Source organism: Dipodomys spectabilis, unplaced genomic scaffold (genome assembly GCF_019054845.1).
Source record: "Dipodomys spectabilis isolate Male_0828 unplaced genomic scaffold, ASM1905484v1 ptg000499l, whole genome shotgun sequence".
Classification (NCBI taxonomy): Eukaryota; Metazoa; Chordata; class Mammalia; order Rodentia; family Heteromyidae; genus Dipodomys; species Dipodomys spectabilis.
In genome coordinates, this window is record NW_024871176.1 from 2,899,588 (window position 1) to 2,917,170 (window position 17,583).

The 17,583-nt window shown below is 53.0% G+C and overlaps 1 protein-coding gene across 1 annotated transcript in view; it reads right to left on the reverse strand.

Annotated features, from left to right (window-relative positions):
- Window positions 1–4,239: 4,239 nt before the first annotated feature.
- The window catches only part of Fbxw8 (F-box and WD repeat domain containing 8), an 83,438-nt gene continuing 70,094 nt past the window's right edge, over window positions 4,240–17,583 (reverse strand). The window contains exons 8-11 of the mRNA XM_042669639.1: window positions 15,956–16,083; window positions 7,499–7,672; window positions 5,337–5,447; window positions 4,240–4,910 (exon numbers count right to left, since the gene is read on the reverse strand). Coding sequence (XP_042525573.1) covers window positions 4,766–4,910; window positions 5,337–5,447; window positions 7,499–7,672; window positions 15,956–16,083 — 558 coding nt within the window. The 3' untranslated portion in view covers window positions 4,240–4,765. The remainder of the gene's footprint in view (window positions 4,911–5,336; window positions 5,448–7,498; window positions 7,673–15,955; window positions 16,084–17,583) is intronic.

Below are 17,583 nucleotides of genomic sequence, written 5' to 3' on the forward strand. Positions count from 1 at the left end.
AACAAAGGGAGTGGCAAATCAAAGGGATGCGGGGACTGGGGAGGAAGCGAGGTCCGCAGGCTTCTTGTTGGGAGGGGCTCCTGGTGGTGGCAGATGGCAACTGGAGGCCATTCGGCTCCTCCTCACGTGGCGGGCGGTGGTCAGTGCGCGAGACAGTGCTCGGCAGACCTGGTGATGCGCGCACCGCCAGGCCTCAGCTCCACCAGGGCTGAGGCAGCAGGCGGGAAGGGAGGCTGGGAATCTGGGGAGACAACGCCTTGCCAAGTTGACCCTGCGGGCTGGGCTGGGGTTCTAGGAGGTCGCTGGGGTGGTGTGAGGGGCCAACATCATACTGAGCTCCTCTCTAGGAAGTGTCTGGAACCACACCGCTGGCTCCAGGCCTGCGGTGGGCAGGCCTCCGTCTCCTGAGCAGCCTGCCTGCCATGGGCCTGGAGTTCTGAGCCACTCCCCTGTGTTCTGATTTTGATTTTTCTAACAAAGGCAGTTCATGAATGCAAAATGTTTTTTATAAATAATAAATAACCGCGCTGGGCCCCCATGCCGGGAGCTCTCGCTGGGGAGACAGAGCCGCTGTGGGCTCGTTCGTGCCCGGTGTCTTTGAAGCTTTGGGCTGTGGTTCATCTAAAGAGCGAAATACAATGAGTGATTCCACATCTCATGCGTGCTGCTGAGACGCGAGCTCCTATCCCAGCACGAGGGTGCTGTCTAGCTGGCAGGGTAAGGCTCTGGGCTCCAGGGCTACCTGGGGCTCTGCTGCCAGCTCCTGGAGTGCTTTGCACCAGTGGTGTGGGCTGAGTTGGTGCAAACCTGCTCTCCGCCTGTGCAGCCCAATTCCCAGCAACCCGCGGGCGGCTGGCCTTTGATCAGCAAAGACGGAGGGCCACTGCTCCAGGCATGGATGTGGGGGTAGCCAGGCCATCTGGGCAGTGAGGCCTGTGAGACAGGAAGCAGGTGGCTGGGGAAGGATTCTTGCTACCTGCCCCTGCTGGGCATGCCCAGGAGGGGAGTTCTGGCTGCACAGCCCCTGACTGAGGGCAGCAGCCCCCCTACGCCTGGCAGGGGATACAAACCAAACTGAACAGCCTGAAGCAGGTGCTGCTTGTGCCTAACTTGTTCTAAGAGAGGCGAATGAGAAGGGCTGGTAACGATCTTTCCCATCTGAAGTTACACGGAACTAGGTGGAATTCAGCACTAAGTTAAATATTTGGAGGCCGCTGATAAGTGGGCACTGGGAGACCAGGGCTGTGGGTGGAGAACCAAGCAGGGACAGGGGACCCGGGCGAAGGCCACTTCCTTTCTCCAATCTTCAGCCCTTTGCTGGAAGAACCTGGAAGAGGGGTCTTGTCCTGTACTGCCATGCTACCTGTGGGAAGGGTGGTTTGTGGCAAGCACGTGAGCGGACCTTCACATAGGGCTGCGGAACGGAAACTTTATAGAAGCAGCCGGTGGAAACTGGCAGCGGGTGACACATGAATTATGGACGGGGACTGGGCAGGACCACAGGCCCTCTGCCCTGGCCTCTGGGGAATGAGTTATTAAGAGGCCAACAAAAGAGAACCCCTTGATGTTATTTTTGGGTCCAAGTGACTAGAAAGTTCTTTTTGCTGTGCTAACAGGAAAGCATCCATCCATGGCTCTGGCCGGGTCCCTGCCCACCTGCAGTGAGGAAGGCTGTGGGGTGCCCTGGGGCTCAAGCAGGCCGCATTAAAACTGCAAGGGAGCTTGGAGGGGGTCTGGAAAGCACTGGCTGTGTAGGTGTCTTCCCAAGGTCACCTTGTGGTGGCGTGAACAGGAGCCAGGACCACGTCACCCCACTCTGGGGCATCCTCGGGGTCTTTGTCTCCGGCTCTGCCTGTGTGCACAACGGCCGGCAGGCCAGGTGTGGGTGAAAACAGCCAGGAGGGCTGGGTCCAGGGCAGGGAGTAGGCAGGAGACGAAGCCTGGGCAGGGCATGTGGGCACCTTGAGGGCCATTCCCCTGGGCAGCAGTGAGGGGAAGGGTGCATGGACGGAGCATGCTGCCCTGTCCATTTCTGAGAAGCCGCCAGCCGTCTCCATGCCTGGGCAAGGGCGGGCTTTCTCCTTTCTGGGGAAAGAACAGGGCCTCGCACAGAGCCAGGGGCTGCTCCTGGAGGCCCGCAGCCCCCCTGAAGCCCAGCGGGCGGGTATCTGCCGCTGCACAGGAGAGCAGCATGGCCAAGTCGCCGCAGGCCCTGCTTCAGCAGCCAGGTAACCATCTGGCCTGGCTGCCTGGGGTGATGGGCAGGTCTGTGTGGCACACGCGCCACCGCCTGGCCAGCCAGCACCATCAGCTCACCGCGGCCGCAGCTGCTGTTCAAAGCGGGCACCCCAGTCAGGGGAGCTGCACCCCGGCCAGAGCAAGCGCAGCAAGGCTGCTTCAGCCAGCGGCCGGCTGCGGCTGGAAGCACTGTCCCCTCCCAGGTGCTTCTCCCAGGGGAGAGGCTCGGTTCCCCTGGGGGAGGACTTCCTGGGGCCATCACCTTCCCTGGCATGGACTGGAGGGTAAGGAAAGGTGGGTCTTGTGGTCCCTGGACCAGGAGCCCCCTCCCACCCCCACCTCCCCGCCAGCACGACAGAGTGGGAGCGAGCTGGCAGCGTGCGCCCTGCAGTGGGAAAGTAAGCTGACCACAGGAAGTTGACAGCGCTTACTGTGTAATGGGGAGTGGCGTGCGGGGTGGGGGGGGGAAGGAGGGGGGGAGAAGGGGGCGATGCTGAGGCCACACAGCTGACGGGCACTGGAAGTCCAGAGAAGTGCCACCAGAGAAGCTGCGTCACCAGCAAGCGCTGGGTGCAGTGGAGCAGGAACACAAAGGCTCTATGGAATTTTGTTGTTTTTGTTTTGTCGGTCGTGGGGCTTGAACTCTGGGCCTGGGCGCTGTCCCTCAGCTCTTCAGCTCAAGGCTAGAGCCACTGCACCACTTCCAGTTTTCTGGTGATGAATTGGAGATAAGAGTCTCACGGACTTTCCTGCCCAGGCTGGCTCTGAATTGCAATCCTCAGATCTCAGCCTCCTGAGTAGCTAGGATTACAGGCATAAGCCACCAGCGCCTGGCTTTTTTTGGCTAGTCCTGGGGCTTGAACTCAGGGTCTGGGCACTGTCCTTGAGCTGCTTTTGCTCAAAGCTAGCACTCTACCACTTGAGCCACAGCATCACTTCTGGCTTTTGCTGTGTATGCAGTGCTGAGGAATCGAACCCAGGACCTCATGCATGTGAGGCCAGTGCTCTACCATTCCAGCCCCCTGAAAACCATTTTTAACTTTGGTGAGATTTCTGGGTCTCATTTCTTTGAAGCTCTTCAATGGGCTTGGGAGGGGGACTGCTGTAAGATGAGCTGCCCTCCTGAAAAGAAAAGGCGTCTCGGGAGGCTTCCAAGCAGGAGGTGGGGTCTGGGAGGCTTTGCTCAGGGAGGAGTGGGTGATGGACAGTACAGGACCAGACAGGGCGGGAGGGGCTCTGAAAGGAGGCAGCATCAAGGTCTGGCTTCAGGCTCTCTTCAAGCCCCCCAGGCCTTGGCTAGAGCTGGAGCTCCGTAGCAGGGTGAGGAACACAAAGCCATCACTTGTGGGCCTCGGGTGATGGTGAGCGAGGGGAGCCCCGGGTGAGCAGAGCCAGTCACCGCCGGTGCGCCTGCAGAGCCTCCAAGACGGCCTCTGGCTCCCGCCCGCCCGCACCTGTCCCTCGCGTTCTGCACCTGTCCCGTCCCGGGACAGCCCCAGGGGGCTCAGTCCCCTCTGCAGTGCCCCCTCCTTGCTCCAGCCCCGCGCTGGCTCCCCAGGTTTGGACGTTCAGCACCCTCTTAGAGAAGTGCTATTTCTCTTTTAATTCCCCTCTACGGCAGAGTCAGAGGTGTCTGGAATTTCTACAGGCTTTTCCATAACGGGCTTTGTGATTCTAGCTCCACGGCCCTGGGGTTGGGACCTTCTGCTCACCGAGAGACTTGGTGGCCGTCACACAGCGTGTCTGGCGCGTGGTCTACAGGAATTTGAAAAGGCACAAAGTTCTGCACCACCTATGGGCCAGGGTTAATGACTGTGTCCACGGGCCTGACCTCCTTTCCCTCTGTAGCTCCGTCCGTGTTCGAGGTGGCTGTGCACCGTCGCAGCCACGAGCTGCGGGTGGGCACTCACAGCACTGTGGAGAGAGGCTCCTGGTCCCCTGCCCGCCTCCCCGTCCTCACAGCAACCCCGTCTCCCATCCCCGGAGAGAGTGGCCGCTTAATCCACAGTAGAAAATGTTTACTGTGTATCAACGCAAAATAGTCCCCATGAAATAACTGTATAAATATATAATTATGAGCCATGGTAAAATCTATCCAGAAAAAGCAGTGCTTTGCTAAGTGTACATTGGGTGGTGGTGGAGCGGGGTACAGCTCAGTGCTGATCCTCAGTGCCTGAGTAGGATCTGCGACCCAAAGGAAGGAGGTGCCGAGGCTGGGGCACCTCAAGGACTCCAGGACTTGGAGCTGAGGTCCCAGTGCCCAGGACGAGGCCAGGGAGGGTGTCAGGTCCCAGATAGGCCAGGCCAGGCAGCATGTGGAAGGAAGTTCAGATTGAGTCATTAGTGTGTGATATTCAAAGCCACAGGAGAGAGAGAGAGAACAGAGCAAGATGAACAAAGCCGGCTGATAAGCTCCAGGGTGGGGGGAGCAGGCGGCTCAAACCTTTGCCACCCAGTGCAGGGCACTGTGGTAAATGGATAAAATTACCTGCCCCGTGTTCTCTCTACTCCCAGGTGGGGTGACTCCCTACACACTGTCATAGGGAAAGGCCAGTGCGAGGTCGTAGTTGTACGCAGCCATGACGTCACAGGACGAGCGGCAGACAGGAAGAGGGCTCTGAAGGGCCAGCTGGTCCACCGCAAACTCGTAGGCATGGATCAGCCCCCGGTGTCTGGAGGAAGCAAGGGAGCACAGGTCAGGACAGCCTCTGTCTGCAAGAGGTACGTGTTATACAGGTCTCCCGGGGCACGCTGTGTGTCAAGCAAGCAGACGAGGAGGCCTCAGAGCGACTAGCCAATACTGAGATCGTAAGCAGCTCCTGCGCCCTCCTGCCCTGGTCCTGCCTGGGCTGGCCCCGACCTGGGAAGCAGAGTGCCTCCCTCTTGGCCAGGCTACTGCCATCTCCTGGTCCTCCCTGCACAGATGCTGTGGGCGGCTGGGGAGCACATCCGGGAAGCACCTCGTACGCATGCTCTGGGCTCCCCTACAGCCAACATCACGTTCCCAACTCCTACAAAAGGGGGGCCAGGCCTGGACACAGATGCGGCTGAGGCGGCATCAAGGCGGTTTCATCAGCAAGCCATGGTTAGCATCTGACCTCCTGTGCGTGGCGAAGTTGTCCAGGTCGGAGTTGCGCACCACCCTCTCATAGGGCACGTGGGCTGTGACGAGGCTGTGGCTGTTGAAGGCTACGTGGCGCACAGGGTGTCTGCAGACAAGGAGAGACGCACCGTGAGTGTGCGTGGAACACAACGGACACCTGCTCTGTGCTCGGAAGTGGACTCACAGCAGAGGCGGCCGTGTCCACAGGGCCCTGTCCCGCCTCCGCTCCTGAGGGGGCTGGAGATCGGATCGGCAAGGCACCTGTGTTTCGGGGCCTAACGACTCAAGGTGAAACTGACCATCTGTGTGCAGGGAGGCCTGTCCCCTTTCTGTGGCCCTGGCTGGAAGGCCTGGGGTGGGGGGAGCGAAGGGCCCAGTGGGCCCCATGGCTCTGTGCTCTGGGTGGGAAAGCATGTTCCGAAGATCTGGGAAGGGGACATTGAGTCTGTTTGCCAAAACAGAGACTTCTTCCATCCTACAGCACTTCCTGCAGTGGTTGCTGTGACCACAGCACAGAACCAGGAAATGCCAGGTGGCACGGCGTCGCAGAGGGGTTCCCAACTAGCAGGAGGTAACTGTACCCCTCTAGAAAGTAGCCAAAGCGAGGGCAGGATGGGAGACACCAGTCAGGCCGGCTGAGAATGGTACAGCAGAGGACGGGCTGGCTGGAGGCAGGGGAGGCCTCAGGTTGGAGGCGTAGGCTGGGGAGGATGGGGGAGGAGAATGACAGGGAAAGGCCTAGTCTCGGCCTGACTGCTGGTGCCAGACAGGAGGATGACGGATGGAGTAGACGGCTGCACTGGAGCTTAGGAGAGGCATGGATGGGTGGGGCTCCTGGGCCTGGAAGCCTAACACTAACTGTACTCTTGACACGCCCTGCAGAGGGAAGGGATCAGTTGGTGGGTGAAAATGCCCCTGGGGAGGGAGGGGACAGGCAGCTGCTGGTGCTAGCTGTGGCAGGACCACAGCTAGGGGAGACCTAGCCTGGACCACTAGCTGGCTTGCCCTGAATGGCCTATAGGAAGGCTCAGCACCACAGAAACCAGCTCATTGGGAAACAGCCAGGCAGGGTCTAGCCTCCAGGTGGAGAGGCAGCAAGGTGCCGGGATTCCAGCCTTGTGATACCACCTAGTGGCCACACGGTGAATCACCACGGACTTCAGCGGTGACAGGTGCACTGCTTCCCAGACTAAGACTTGCCACTGGAAGGCTTTGTTCCTGGTCTCCTGATTGTGCTCATGTCTCTAGAATGTGGGTGTGGAGAGGCACTGAAAGACGGCCAGGGAGGCACGCTCTCCCACACAGCCTCTACTGTGAGGTTATGAAGTAGGCTCTTGCTGGTCTTGGGGCTTGAACTCTGGGACTAGGTGCTGTACCTGAGCTTCATTTGCTCAAGGCTAGTGATCTACCACTTACTTGTGCCACAGCACCACTCTGAGCTTTTTCTGAGAAGCTTATTGGCGGTAAGAGTCTCATGAACTTTCCTGCCCGGGCTGGCTTGGAATCACAAACAATCCTCAGCTCTCGGCTTCCTGAGTAGCTGGGCTCAGGAGCGCGAGCTAGTGGCTCACAGGGATCTTTTAAGCAGTTGGCTCGTGTGTCATGGCAGGGGTGTGGGCTCTTGAACCACATGTGCTTTTCCTCAGTTCTTCTTGGCGGGAGAACGGTTCCCACCTGTCTGCCTGTGCGTGGGATGTTGTCTATTTATCTGCTGAATAGCTGCATTAAAGGCTGAAATGACAAATCTCTCCTAGCTGAAGCGTCCAAACAGCCCGAGGAAAGCCCTAGCAGTAGAGAGGTGACACATGAACAGAAGAGCTTGCAGGCAGACAGGTGTCCCTGGCCCTCAGTGGGGTGCCACTTGGGCAGACAGGTGTCCTGGGGCACACCGACCCCTTGGCTCTCATTGGGGTGGGTCACATCCTGCCCAGCTGAGCTGGTTACCTCCATTTTCCAGTTACCTTTCTGCCTTCCCAATAAGATGGTAGAATTCTAAAATGACAGTAGAGCACTCATGAGAAATGGCTGGGGGCAGGCTGGGCATAAAGCATGGCGTACTAAGATCAGAGCGGCTGCACCTGCAGGCCTCAGTGTCCTCGTGAGAGCCGGCGCTGGCGCTTCCAGAAGGGAGGCCCGGGGGTCGGGGGGGCACCTCACCTGGAGTGGGCCTCCCACAGCTTCTGGTTCATGCGATAATCCCACACGGACACCAGGCCTTCCTCGCCTCCACTCACAATCTTCCAGTCGTCCATCTGGACGGCAGAGACCCCTAGCTGGTGAGCGGAGAGGGACAGGGCGATTTTATCAGTGCGGAGGTCATGGATCCTCACCCTGGAGAAGGGAGAAAGGGAAATGGGGTTAGCGCTACTGCCCCAAATGACCAAGTCCCTGACATTCCTCAGGTGGGAAACTGGGTATTGTGAGTGCATTACCATCCTGTGGTCATTTAGAAAGTGTGAGCCAGGCACCGGTGGCTCACACCTGTAATCCCAGCTACTCAGGAGGCTGACATCTGAGGAACACAGTTCAAAGCCAGCCCAGGCAGGAAGGTCTGTGAGATTCTTATCTTTAATATGTGACTCTAGCCTTGACCAAAAAAGGTCAGGGACAGCTCCTAGACCCTGAGTTCAAGACCCAGGACTGAGAAGAGAGAAAGGACCAACTCTGTCCAAAGATCTGTACAGCAACCTAAGGCGATTAGACAAAGAAGAAAGAAAGGATCAAGGCTGTCCAAAGACCTGTGCGGAAGATCCTCTCTCTGTGCTTCGACTATCCACATGAAAGCAGGGACAGAAAAATTTAGCCCAAGTACTTTTTCAGTGTGTGTTTGGTGTACAGGGTGTATTCTGCTGTGGCTATGTCCATGAAGAGCCCCTGAGCCCCTGTTGGATATTTATAGTCTATAATTTACAGTTTGGCTGTTAAGGAGACAAAAGCAAACATAAATTTGGTCCAGAAGTTCAAAGTTTACCATCTGTTTTCCTATTGTATTTTAATATTAGCACGGAGGGCTCCAACCAAATAAACAGCTACACCAAGACGTACAGCGGCAGTGTCCTTGACATTACTGGCCCAGGCAGACTTGAATACCTCCTCCCTGGCCCAGGAAAAAAGGGGGGTCCTTTCTTCTCCCCCTGACATCTTAAGAGGCATTACTCTGGATTCCTGTCTACAGACAGCAATGCAAACTCTCCATCAGGCCAAGTCCACTCAGGCGACCAAATTTACTGAAAGTAAGAGGTGGGGATGGGCCTCGAACGCCTGACGGTGAAATGCAGTGGACCTCGGCCAGCCTGCATTCTCTGCACGCCACGCAGCACTCCACACTGGGCAGCAGGTAGTACAACAAACGGGCCCGACGGCATGCCAAGACGCCAGTTCCAGGGACAAAGGGAGCCAATGGGAGCTGGTGTGATCCTCCATCGAGCGGGGATTTCATCAACTTTGCCCACTGAAAAGAAAAATAATTGGTCCGAAAGCTGTAATTGTATTATGTTTAATATTCATGGTTGGGCTTGGAGGACCGTTCCAACACTCCCTCTCTGCAGCCCCTCTAATGAAAATCACACCCTAGGAGGCGGCTCTAGCCCGCCAATTAAAACAAAAGACACCAGAACCTTCCAAAGACTCCAGCAGAGGAGCATCCATCTGATGGCAGGAAAACGTGCTGGAACCGAGGGGGAGGCACGCTCGGGATGGTCCTGTGTTAAGGGCTCTGAATAACTTATTCTAACATTGCAGATGGAGCAAAGGCAACATTTGCGCCCCGTGCGGGCTCTGACAGCAGGCAGCAAGCCACGACTTTCTATCTGTCAGGCGGCAGGAAGCGCGCAGACTCTTTAATTGGGGGCGCAACTTCCTATTGGTTTGGATGAAGCAGTCCTACATAGTAATAAAGCAAAGCGTGTCTGGTGGCAAAGCTGAGCCTGTTCAGACTCTGGCTCAGCAGTTTCATTAAGAAGGCCTGAACTCCTGCTTTATTTCTATCCAAAAAATAAAGGGGACAAGCTACAGGGCACTAAAACACAGTTTGGGGGTTTTTGTTTTTGTGACCAACCTAATCGGGAAAATTAGTTAAAAAAATTTGTTATTATACAAAGTGACGTACAGAGGAGTTTCAGTTACGTAAGTCACGGAAAGAGCACATTTCCTTTTGGACAACGTCACCCCTGCCCTCACACTCTTCTGCCCCCATTTACAAATTGTATAGTTCATTTTCAACAGTGTGCAGTGAGTACCACACTACTGCAGTAGAAAATGAGGTTTTAAAAATTAATACAAGATTCTATTTGTTCTCACTAAACCTGAGCTATAAAGAGGATTTCAAGCACCGATTTACGCGCTGACGTGGACAACTTTAATGCACAGCCCCAGCCAGGATGAATGGTTCAGCAACTACAAAAGCATGAGTTTTAAGTAGACCCACCCAGCTTCATTCAGCTGGGCTTAGTACTTGAGTGTTTCAGGTTTAGACCCTCTGAATATAGAACGAAACGTCAGGATCATGGAGAGTCACTGCCTGCCAGCACTGGCCCCTGCCCTCTATAGGCCTGCTTCCTCTGGAGGTCAGCATCAGAGGTCCAGAAGACCTCACTAAACTCAAACTCCACGGCATCTGACAAGGTGGCCTGAGACACTACGTGGGGGTGGTGATGATCATGGATTGCTGTAAAACAAGGCACGTGATTAATTTAATTCACTTTTGATGAATTACATGCGACTATTCATGTTGCACAAGAAGATGACAACACAACTTTTTAAAATTTCACATACAATTAATACTGCAGCATTTGAAGCACACTGTAGAAAACCTAGAATCTTTAAGACAGTGTGGTGCTGGCATTGGGACTGAGAGTTTACAAAAAGCTCTCAAATTCTTCAAGAACGCTGCTAAGATAGTTCCATGAGAAAGAACAGCCTACACCCGTGGTGCTGGGACAATTGGGTTTGCACGTAATGCATCAGGGGCTACACGCAATGTATCAGGGTCTGCACGCAATGCATTAGGACGGACCCTGCTGCATTCACACCCTTACAAAAATCACCTCCTAGTTGGTCACACACCTCAATGTACCCACCAAGTCCACAGAACCCTCAAGAAAATGTGGCGGTAAATCTTTGTAACCTTAGTTAGGAGATGGAAAATTGCAGATCACATATCCAGTATGGGACTGGTAATCCGAATAAGTAAAAAAGTCACAGCTCAACAATCAAAAGGTAAGTCAACTACAGACAAGGTCTGGATAGTGGCCTCTCAGAAGATGTGGGAATGTACATGAAAGATAGGGTGTACATGAAAGACAGGGTGCACATGAAAGGATGCCAGACACCACCAGCATCAGGAAATGCAAATGCAAACCACAAGCAGGCCCTGCTGCACATATGTGAGGATGGCTATGATGAGAAAATGGAACCCTTGTAAGGTGCAGGGGCCTGTAAGAAGCACAGCCACATTAACAAAGAGCCTGGCAATTCCTCAAACGGTTAAACAGAATCAACATACAGGCCAGTAATTCCACCTCCAGGTACATACACCCAAAGGAAATGAGGACACACAGAAACTTACACATGACAGCTGAAGGGGGAGTGCAGCCCAAACGCCCACCTAGCCGTGGACGGTGAGCAGTCGCTGAACTGGCCTCATTACAGTGGGGCGTTTGGCCTCAGCAGAGAATGACAGACAGAGACGGGACAACATTGTGTCCCGAAAACACAATACCCAGTGGAAGAAGCCAGTCACAAAGGAGCGTGTCATTCCATTTGTATGACATGCCCCGTTCAGGTAGACATGCAGAGAATGAAAGCAGATGAGGAGTGGCCTAACGCTGGAATGGGGTGAATGAACTGGAAAGGCCAATGACTACTGGTGAGCACAAGGTCTCTACTTGGGTGATGTACCTGTTCTAAAATTTACTTTGAGGATACTTGTATAACTCACTAAAAACACTGAATTGTGTAATTTAAATAGACGAATTACATGGTAAGTGAATGCTAACTCAATAAAAAAAAAATTACACCTAAGAACATGGAAAGGCGTCCTGTAGGATTTGTTGGTTCAGTGAATGTTGCCCTAGCAACCTAACAACAGCTCGCATCTATCTATAGCACTGACTCTCATTCGGGCTCTTCCCAGCAGAGCAGCAGTAAATGCCTCCATTTTCTTTTTTTTCTTTTCCTTTCTTTTTTGTTGTTGGTCATGGGGCTTAAACTCTGGGCTTGGGTGCTACCCCTGTGCTCTTCAGCTCAAGGCGAGCAATCTACCGCTTGAGCCACCACGCCACTTGCGGGTTTTCTAGTGGTTAATTGGAGATAAGAGTCTTACGGACTTTTCTGCCCAGGCTGGCTTTGAACTGTGATCCTCAGATCTCAGCCTCCTCAGTAGCTAGGATTACAGGCGTGAGCCACCAGCGACCGGCCCAATGCCTCCATTTTCTACCCCAGATCTCACTGGTGAGGAAGAGCACATGGCAGAAAGCCTGGGAACCACAGAAGAGCAGCGGCCTAGGCTGTTCACAAGGAGGTGGGGAGGTGTAGGTCTGAAGGTGAAGGTGGAGTGGTTGTCTGACCATCACTGGAACCTATTGGTCAGCTACAAAAAGGCCTGGGAACTCTAGCAGGCAGACTGGAGCCAACAGGCAGAGGAGCAGAGTCCGTCCCAGGGGGGGCTCTGCAGGAGGTGTGCCTCACTTCCCTGCCTTGTCTTGCAGCCCAACACAGTCAGTGGTGGTGCAGGAGGCTAAGACTCTGACAGGAGCTCCATCTTTCCCGACCAAAGGCCAATTCAAGGAGCTTTGCAGTCCAAGAAATGGGAGTTGGGGGCAGGAGGGATCCTCCTCTTCTTTGTGGCTTTCCCCCCCAAGCACAGAGATACAGGCAGGTAAGATGGAGAAAAGCTATCCTTCATCTGCCCAGAGTATCAGAAAAAGGCATGCCAGCAGGCTAGGATGCACAAGTGTAAGTGTGGTAATGTAGGAAGTTGCAGGAGGGGAATCTCGTGACACCGAGCATACAGGACACCTCTGCCAAGTCTTGGCAACCTCTGCATGGCGTATGTGCAGGACTGATGAGCACACAGATGTGAGGTTGCTGCAGCACTGGGCACCAGTCTGACTGGCCATGCCATAGCAGAACACCACCTTCCTCACTGCACCTGTTCTCTGGTCTACAGGAAAACTCATGGCTCATGTGACCTCTCCTCACCTCCAGCTCTCTACTCACCCTGCTTCCCAACCTCACACCCTGGAGACGGTAACAGGCTACGTATTTTTCTCATTTTCCTACTCCCCAAAGTAAAAGTGCTTGCAAAATTCCACTCATATTTGCAAACTACTCAAACTGCTTTCCTTAATGAAGTTATTTTTCTCTTAACTGGACTTTTACTTACTTTTAGCCTCCGAGTCATTCCTACATGACTTACAAAGCACTGGGAAAATGCACTGTGGCCAATGAAGTTTGAATTCTTTAAACTGAATGGGGAGGCCTCAGCCTCAAAATGCAAGGATAGCAAGGACACAGTTCTCACAGCATCTGACCAGGTTCCATTTGAAGCAAAACTCAAGCTGCAAGCCTGGGAATGCTCCTCTAATGAAATCTTACCCACAGGATAGATCCTCTGGGGAAAAAGAAGGGGAGACTTCCCTTCACTTAAACATTTGGATGCTTGACTTTTTCTCCAGATGTGCAATTTTTATTTAAAAATCATTTACTTTTTTAGTGTTTTGGGGGTTTGAACTTAGGGCTTTGCTAGCACTTGCTACACAGGTGCTCTACCACTTGAGCCATGTCTCCATGTAGCTGGATGACAAATGTGCACCCCTATCTGGGCCCAGCTTTTCCTGCTGAGGTTGGAGCTCATGAACTTTTATGCCTGGGCTGGGCTGGATCGCCTCTACCCCTCCATCTTCACCTCCCAAGTAGCTAGTGTTTAGTGTTACAGCCTTCAGCTACCGTGCTGTTTTTAACCTTTGTATTTCTATTACATATTGTAGAATCCAGAATTTTAATTTGTGAAGAGTTGGGTTTTTTTGTTTTGTTTTTTGTCGTTCTTGGGGCTTGAACTCTGGGCTTGGGCGTTATCCCTCAGCTCTTCAGCTCAAGGCGAGCGCTCTACCACTTGAGCCACAGCACCACTTCCGGTTTTCTAGTGGTTTATTGGAGATAAGAGTTCAACAGACTTTCCTGCCTGGGCTGGCTTTAAACCTTGATCCACAGATCTCAGCCTCCTGAGTAGCTAGGATTACAGGCGTGAGCCACCAGCGCCCAGCTGAAGAGTTTTCTTATACATGAAGCTAAACCTGACATGCCAGTTGTGGTCAAACAGACTAGTACCAGCACTAGTTATGGGATATTTTAACACTTTAACCGCACCCCCACCCCACCCATCCCCGTCTAAGTCTCTTGCCTATTCTTTTTTTTTGTTGGTTGTGGGGCTTGAACTCAGGGCCTGGGCACTGTCCCTGAGCTCTTTCGCTCAAGGATAGTGCTCTATCACTTTGAGCTACACTACCACTTCTGGTTTTGGTTAATTAGAGATAAGAGTCCCATAGACTTTTCATGCCCAGGCTGGCTTTGAACTGTGATCCTCACATCTCAGCCTTCTGAGTAGCTAGGATTACAGGTGTGAGCCACCAGCACCCAGCTTCAACCTGTTCTTTTCTTCCACAAGACTGGGAGCTTTTTTCAAACATAATATTTGTTTACTAATAAAAAGGACTTAGCCTGCACATTTGGACCTGAGCAGAGGGCGTGGAGCTCCTGTTCTGGCTGTGGGTGAAGAATGAGGTGGGCTTGCTCCTCAAGGAGAAAGGCAGTGCAAGCTCCTCACTGCCAACTCCACACGCAGATGACTGTGGCATGTACAATCCCCATGCGGGCGGTCACGCGTGACCTTTGGCTGTGAGCTCACTGAAGTCTCTTCTCCAGAACCCCATTTGGTTTCCTAGGACTCTTGTTGTAGCTGAATGCCCCAGTGCTCAAGCAGCTGTGAGCAAGCTTTGGGGTAGAACCCACAGCCCTAAGTAGCACCTGGGGGCCCCAGGAGCTCCCTGCTCTCCTTGGCTGGAGCTACTTGTTTTCAAGATGTTGCAAGTGGTCTTGGATAAGCTCAGAGTGTATGGATTCGTTCTATTTGCTGCACCACACACAGAGCTACCTACAGGCCCAGCTCGTAAAAGCTGAGCTGGGTGTTGGTGGCTCATGCCTATAATACTAGCTACTCAGGAGGCTGAGATCTGAGGATCATGGTTCAAAGCCAGCCCGGGCAGGAAAGTCTGTGAGACTCTTATCTCGAATAAAGCACCAGAAGACCACAAGTGGCGCTGTGGCTCAAGGAGTAGAGCGCTCACCTAGAGCTGAAGAGCTCAGGAATGGCGCCCAGGCCCAGAGTTCAAGCCCCATGACCAACAACAACAACAACAACGAGAGAGAGAGAGAGAGAGAGAGAGAGAGAGAGAGAGAGAGAGAGAGAGAGAGAGAGAGAGAGAAGCTGAGTCCAATGTTCAACCCTTAAGCAGCAGAACATGAACCATTTTAGGTCTTCAGAAAAAAAAATGAGGGGGGGCGGGGGGAGGCTAGGAAGGGGAAACAAAGGAGGAGGCTACAATGCTTGATAAGAAATGTACTCATTACCTTGCCCATGTAATTGTAACCCCTCTGTACAGTATTTTCACAATAAAAATAAATAAAAATTTTAAAAAATGATATAATACTTTTTTCCACATTACCTTTTTGCTATATACAAAAGGGGGTGGGAAGCTAGCAGAATGCAGATGGGAGGCTGGATAAAGTGGTTACTGTTGCAGACTGCTGCAGTGGCCCACGGGACAGGAGTCTGGGACTTGGCATGAAGGACAGCCCACCTCCTGAGTACAGCGGCCCACCACCTGCAGCCCGGGGCCGGTCCAGGGGAGGGCGCCAGCAGCCCCTGGCCTCTAGCCACGCTACCTCTCCTCAGGGCACAGGATCAGACACAGCAGATAACCAGCCAAAAACAAGCAGAAAGAAAGAAAAGAAAAAGACAAGGGGAGAGGGGCAGGGAGGAGGAAAACCTAAAATTTGGACTCCAAGAGTCTTTTCAGACACTTTTAATCCTTTCATGCTGATGGCTCCTGGAGCGTCCGTGGCTGGCACCGGACCCTGTGCGGGGAAAATCCGACTCTCTAAGCCAATGCGTTAAGAGAAGGCTGCTAATCAGCTAAATAGAAACTGGAACCTGTTCCCATCAAGTCTTGTTCCCCATCACCAGAGGGACACCGCAGTGTTCTGAAATACACTCTTGACATCCTTTGGCAGGCAACCCTGTTTTGTTGAACATGATTCATCCCTTAGGTTATTGTTTTTAATATTAGAAAGTGAGCTTTTAAATGCCAAACAAATTGTGCAGCAAGGGGACAAGAGATATTTCAAGTGGTCTCGCTGGACCTCCTGCCAACTGTGTCCACCAACCGGCTGAACAGAACCCCATCCTGTGGTGCTTAGAAACGGAGCAGACATATCTGGATCCAACCATTACCTAATACAAGCCTCTGCTCTCCAAGTCGTGGGCTGACATGTTCAATTCAGGTGGACAAAGCTGCAACGTGGCGGTGGAGACCGGCCAGCACACATCGGACGTACCTCCTGTCCATGTTGCCGCTGACCATGAGGTGGGGAGGGCTGTCCCTGAAGTTGACACAGGTGAAGTCACCAAGTGCATTTCCGAGCTTTGACAGGCAGCGCTCTGCTTCCACGCTGTACACCAGGATCTGAGAGAGGAAGCACACATCAGAGGACCGCTGGACACTTGGATGTCCATCACTCAGGGCGTGAGCAGCCACCCTGTTCTTGCTGACTACCTTCTGCTGTGCATCTCCTGGCCACCTCCAGGTCACTGCCAGGACTGGGATTCAGCCGCCAGAACGACAACAGGAAACGCAAACTAACTCATAGGTCACTAAAGAAAATGCCAAATGGGGAAGTTAGGTCCCCTAAACTGTACTTTCTTTTTTTAGTGCCAGGGATTATACCCTAGGATCAAGACCAGAGAGTGCTCCATCGCTGCACTCCATCCATCCCTAGCCCAGGTAGCCCAGTGTTTGAACAGAAAAGAGAGTTCCTGGCTGCTTGTGGTTTAGAATGAATGGGAAGGGCAGGTACCAAGGGCTAGGCCAGCTTGCAGATGACCCAGGGAGGGCTCTTTTTCTGTATCTACATCGTAGACGGTAAAGACCGGGGCGAGGAAGGGGCAGGAAGCAGGGGCAAGGAAGATGAAGCCTGCTGGGCTAACCATTTGGTGATTTCTGTAGACTAACCCGCACTGGCGCCTTCCTCTCCCACCCCTGGTGGCGTAGGAAGCTCTGTTCTCTCAGGTGTGAAAGGTGTGGAGCAACACAGCCCTCATCTTGGCTGCTCCACTCTTCTCTCCAGCAAAAGGGGAGGGAGAGGATGACTCACAGGAAGCTTTCTGAAGACTGCTGGAGTATCTCATTAAAAACTTGACTAGCTCAGTTCCACTCCATTCAGTTCACAGTAGTGGCTGCTCTGGATCACCCGTAGGTGCTGAGCGCCCAGTCCTTCCCCTTGCTAGTACCCACACCCCTCCCTCAGTAGTCATCTTTCTGCTGATCACGCAATACGTGTTTTAAATGAACCACAAACTCCCAAACTTTCCAGTAATGTTACAATGAACTTTTCTCAGCATATGTGGAATCACATGCTTTCCTTTTCTTGTTAACTTACGCATTTATCACACAATGGTGTTGATTCGTACACTGGCACTGAGGAAGAATAAAGCAAACCATTTCTGCTTTGAAGGCCACCATATACATCGCTAGCACACAGGCTAACAAGTGAATTTGGGGAAATTTCTGGTCGTAGAAACCCATAATCCTACTAACAGCTCTCACTAAGAGCATCTAGACTTCCGATCCAAAATCCCTTCTTACTTCATGAAGACTGGAGAATAAGCTGGGTCCCTATCAAAAACGGAATGGCATCAAAAACATCTCAGATTTTTTTTTTTTGGGTCGGTCATTGGGTTTGAACTCTGGGCCTGGGCTCTGGCCCTGAGCTCTTCAGCTCAAGGCAAGTGCTCTACCACTTGAGCCACAACACTGCTTCTGGTTTTCTAGTGGTTAATTGGAGATTAGAGTCTCACGGACTTTCCTGCCAAGGCTGGCTTTGAACCATAATCCTCAGATCTCAGCCTCCTAAATAGCTAGGATTATAGGCGTGAGCCACCAGTGCCTGGCTTACATCTCAGATTT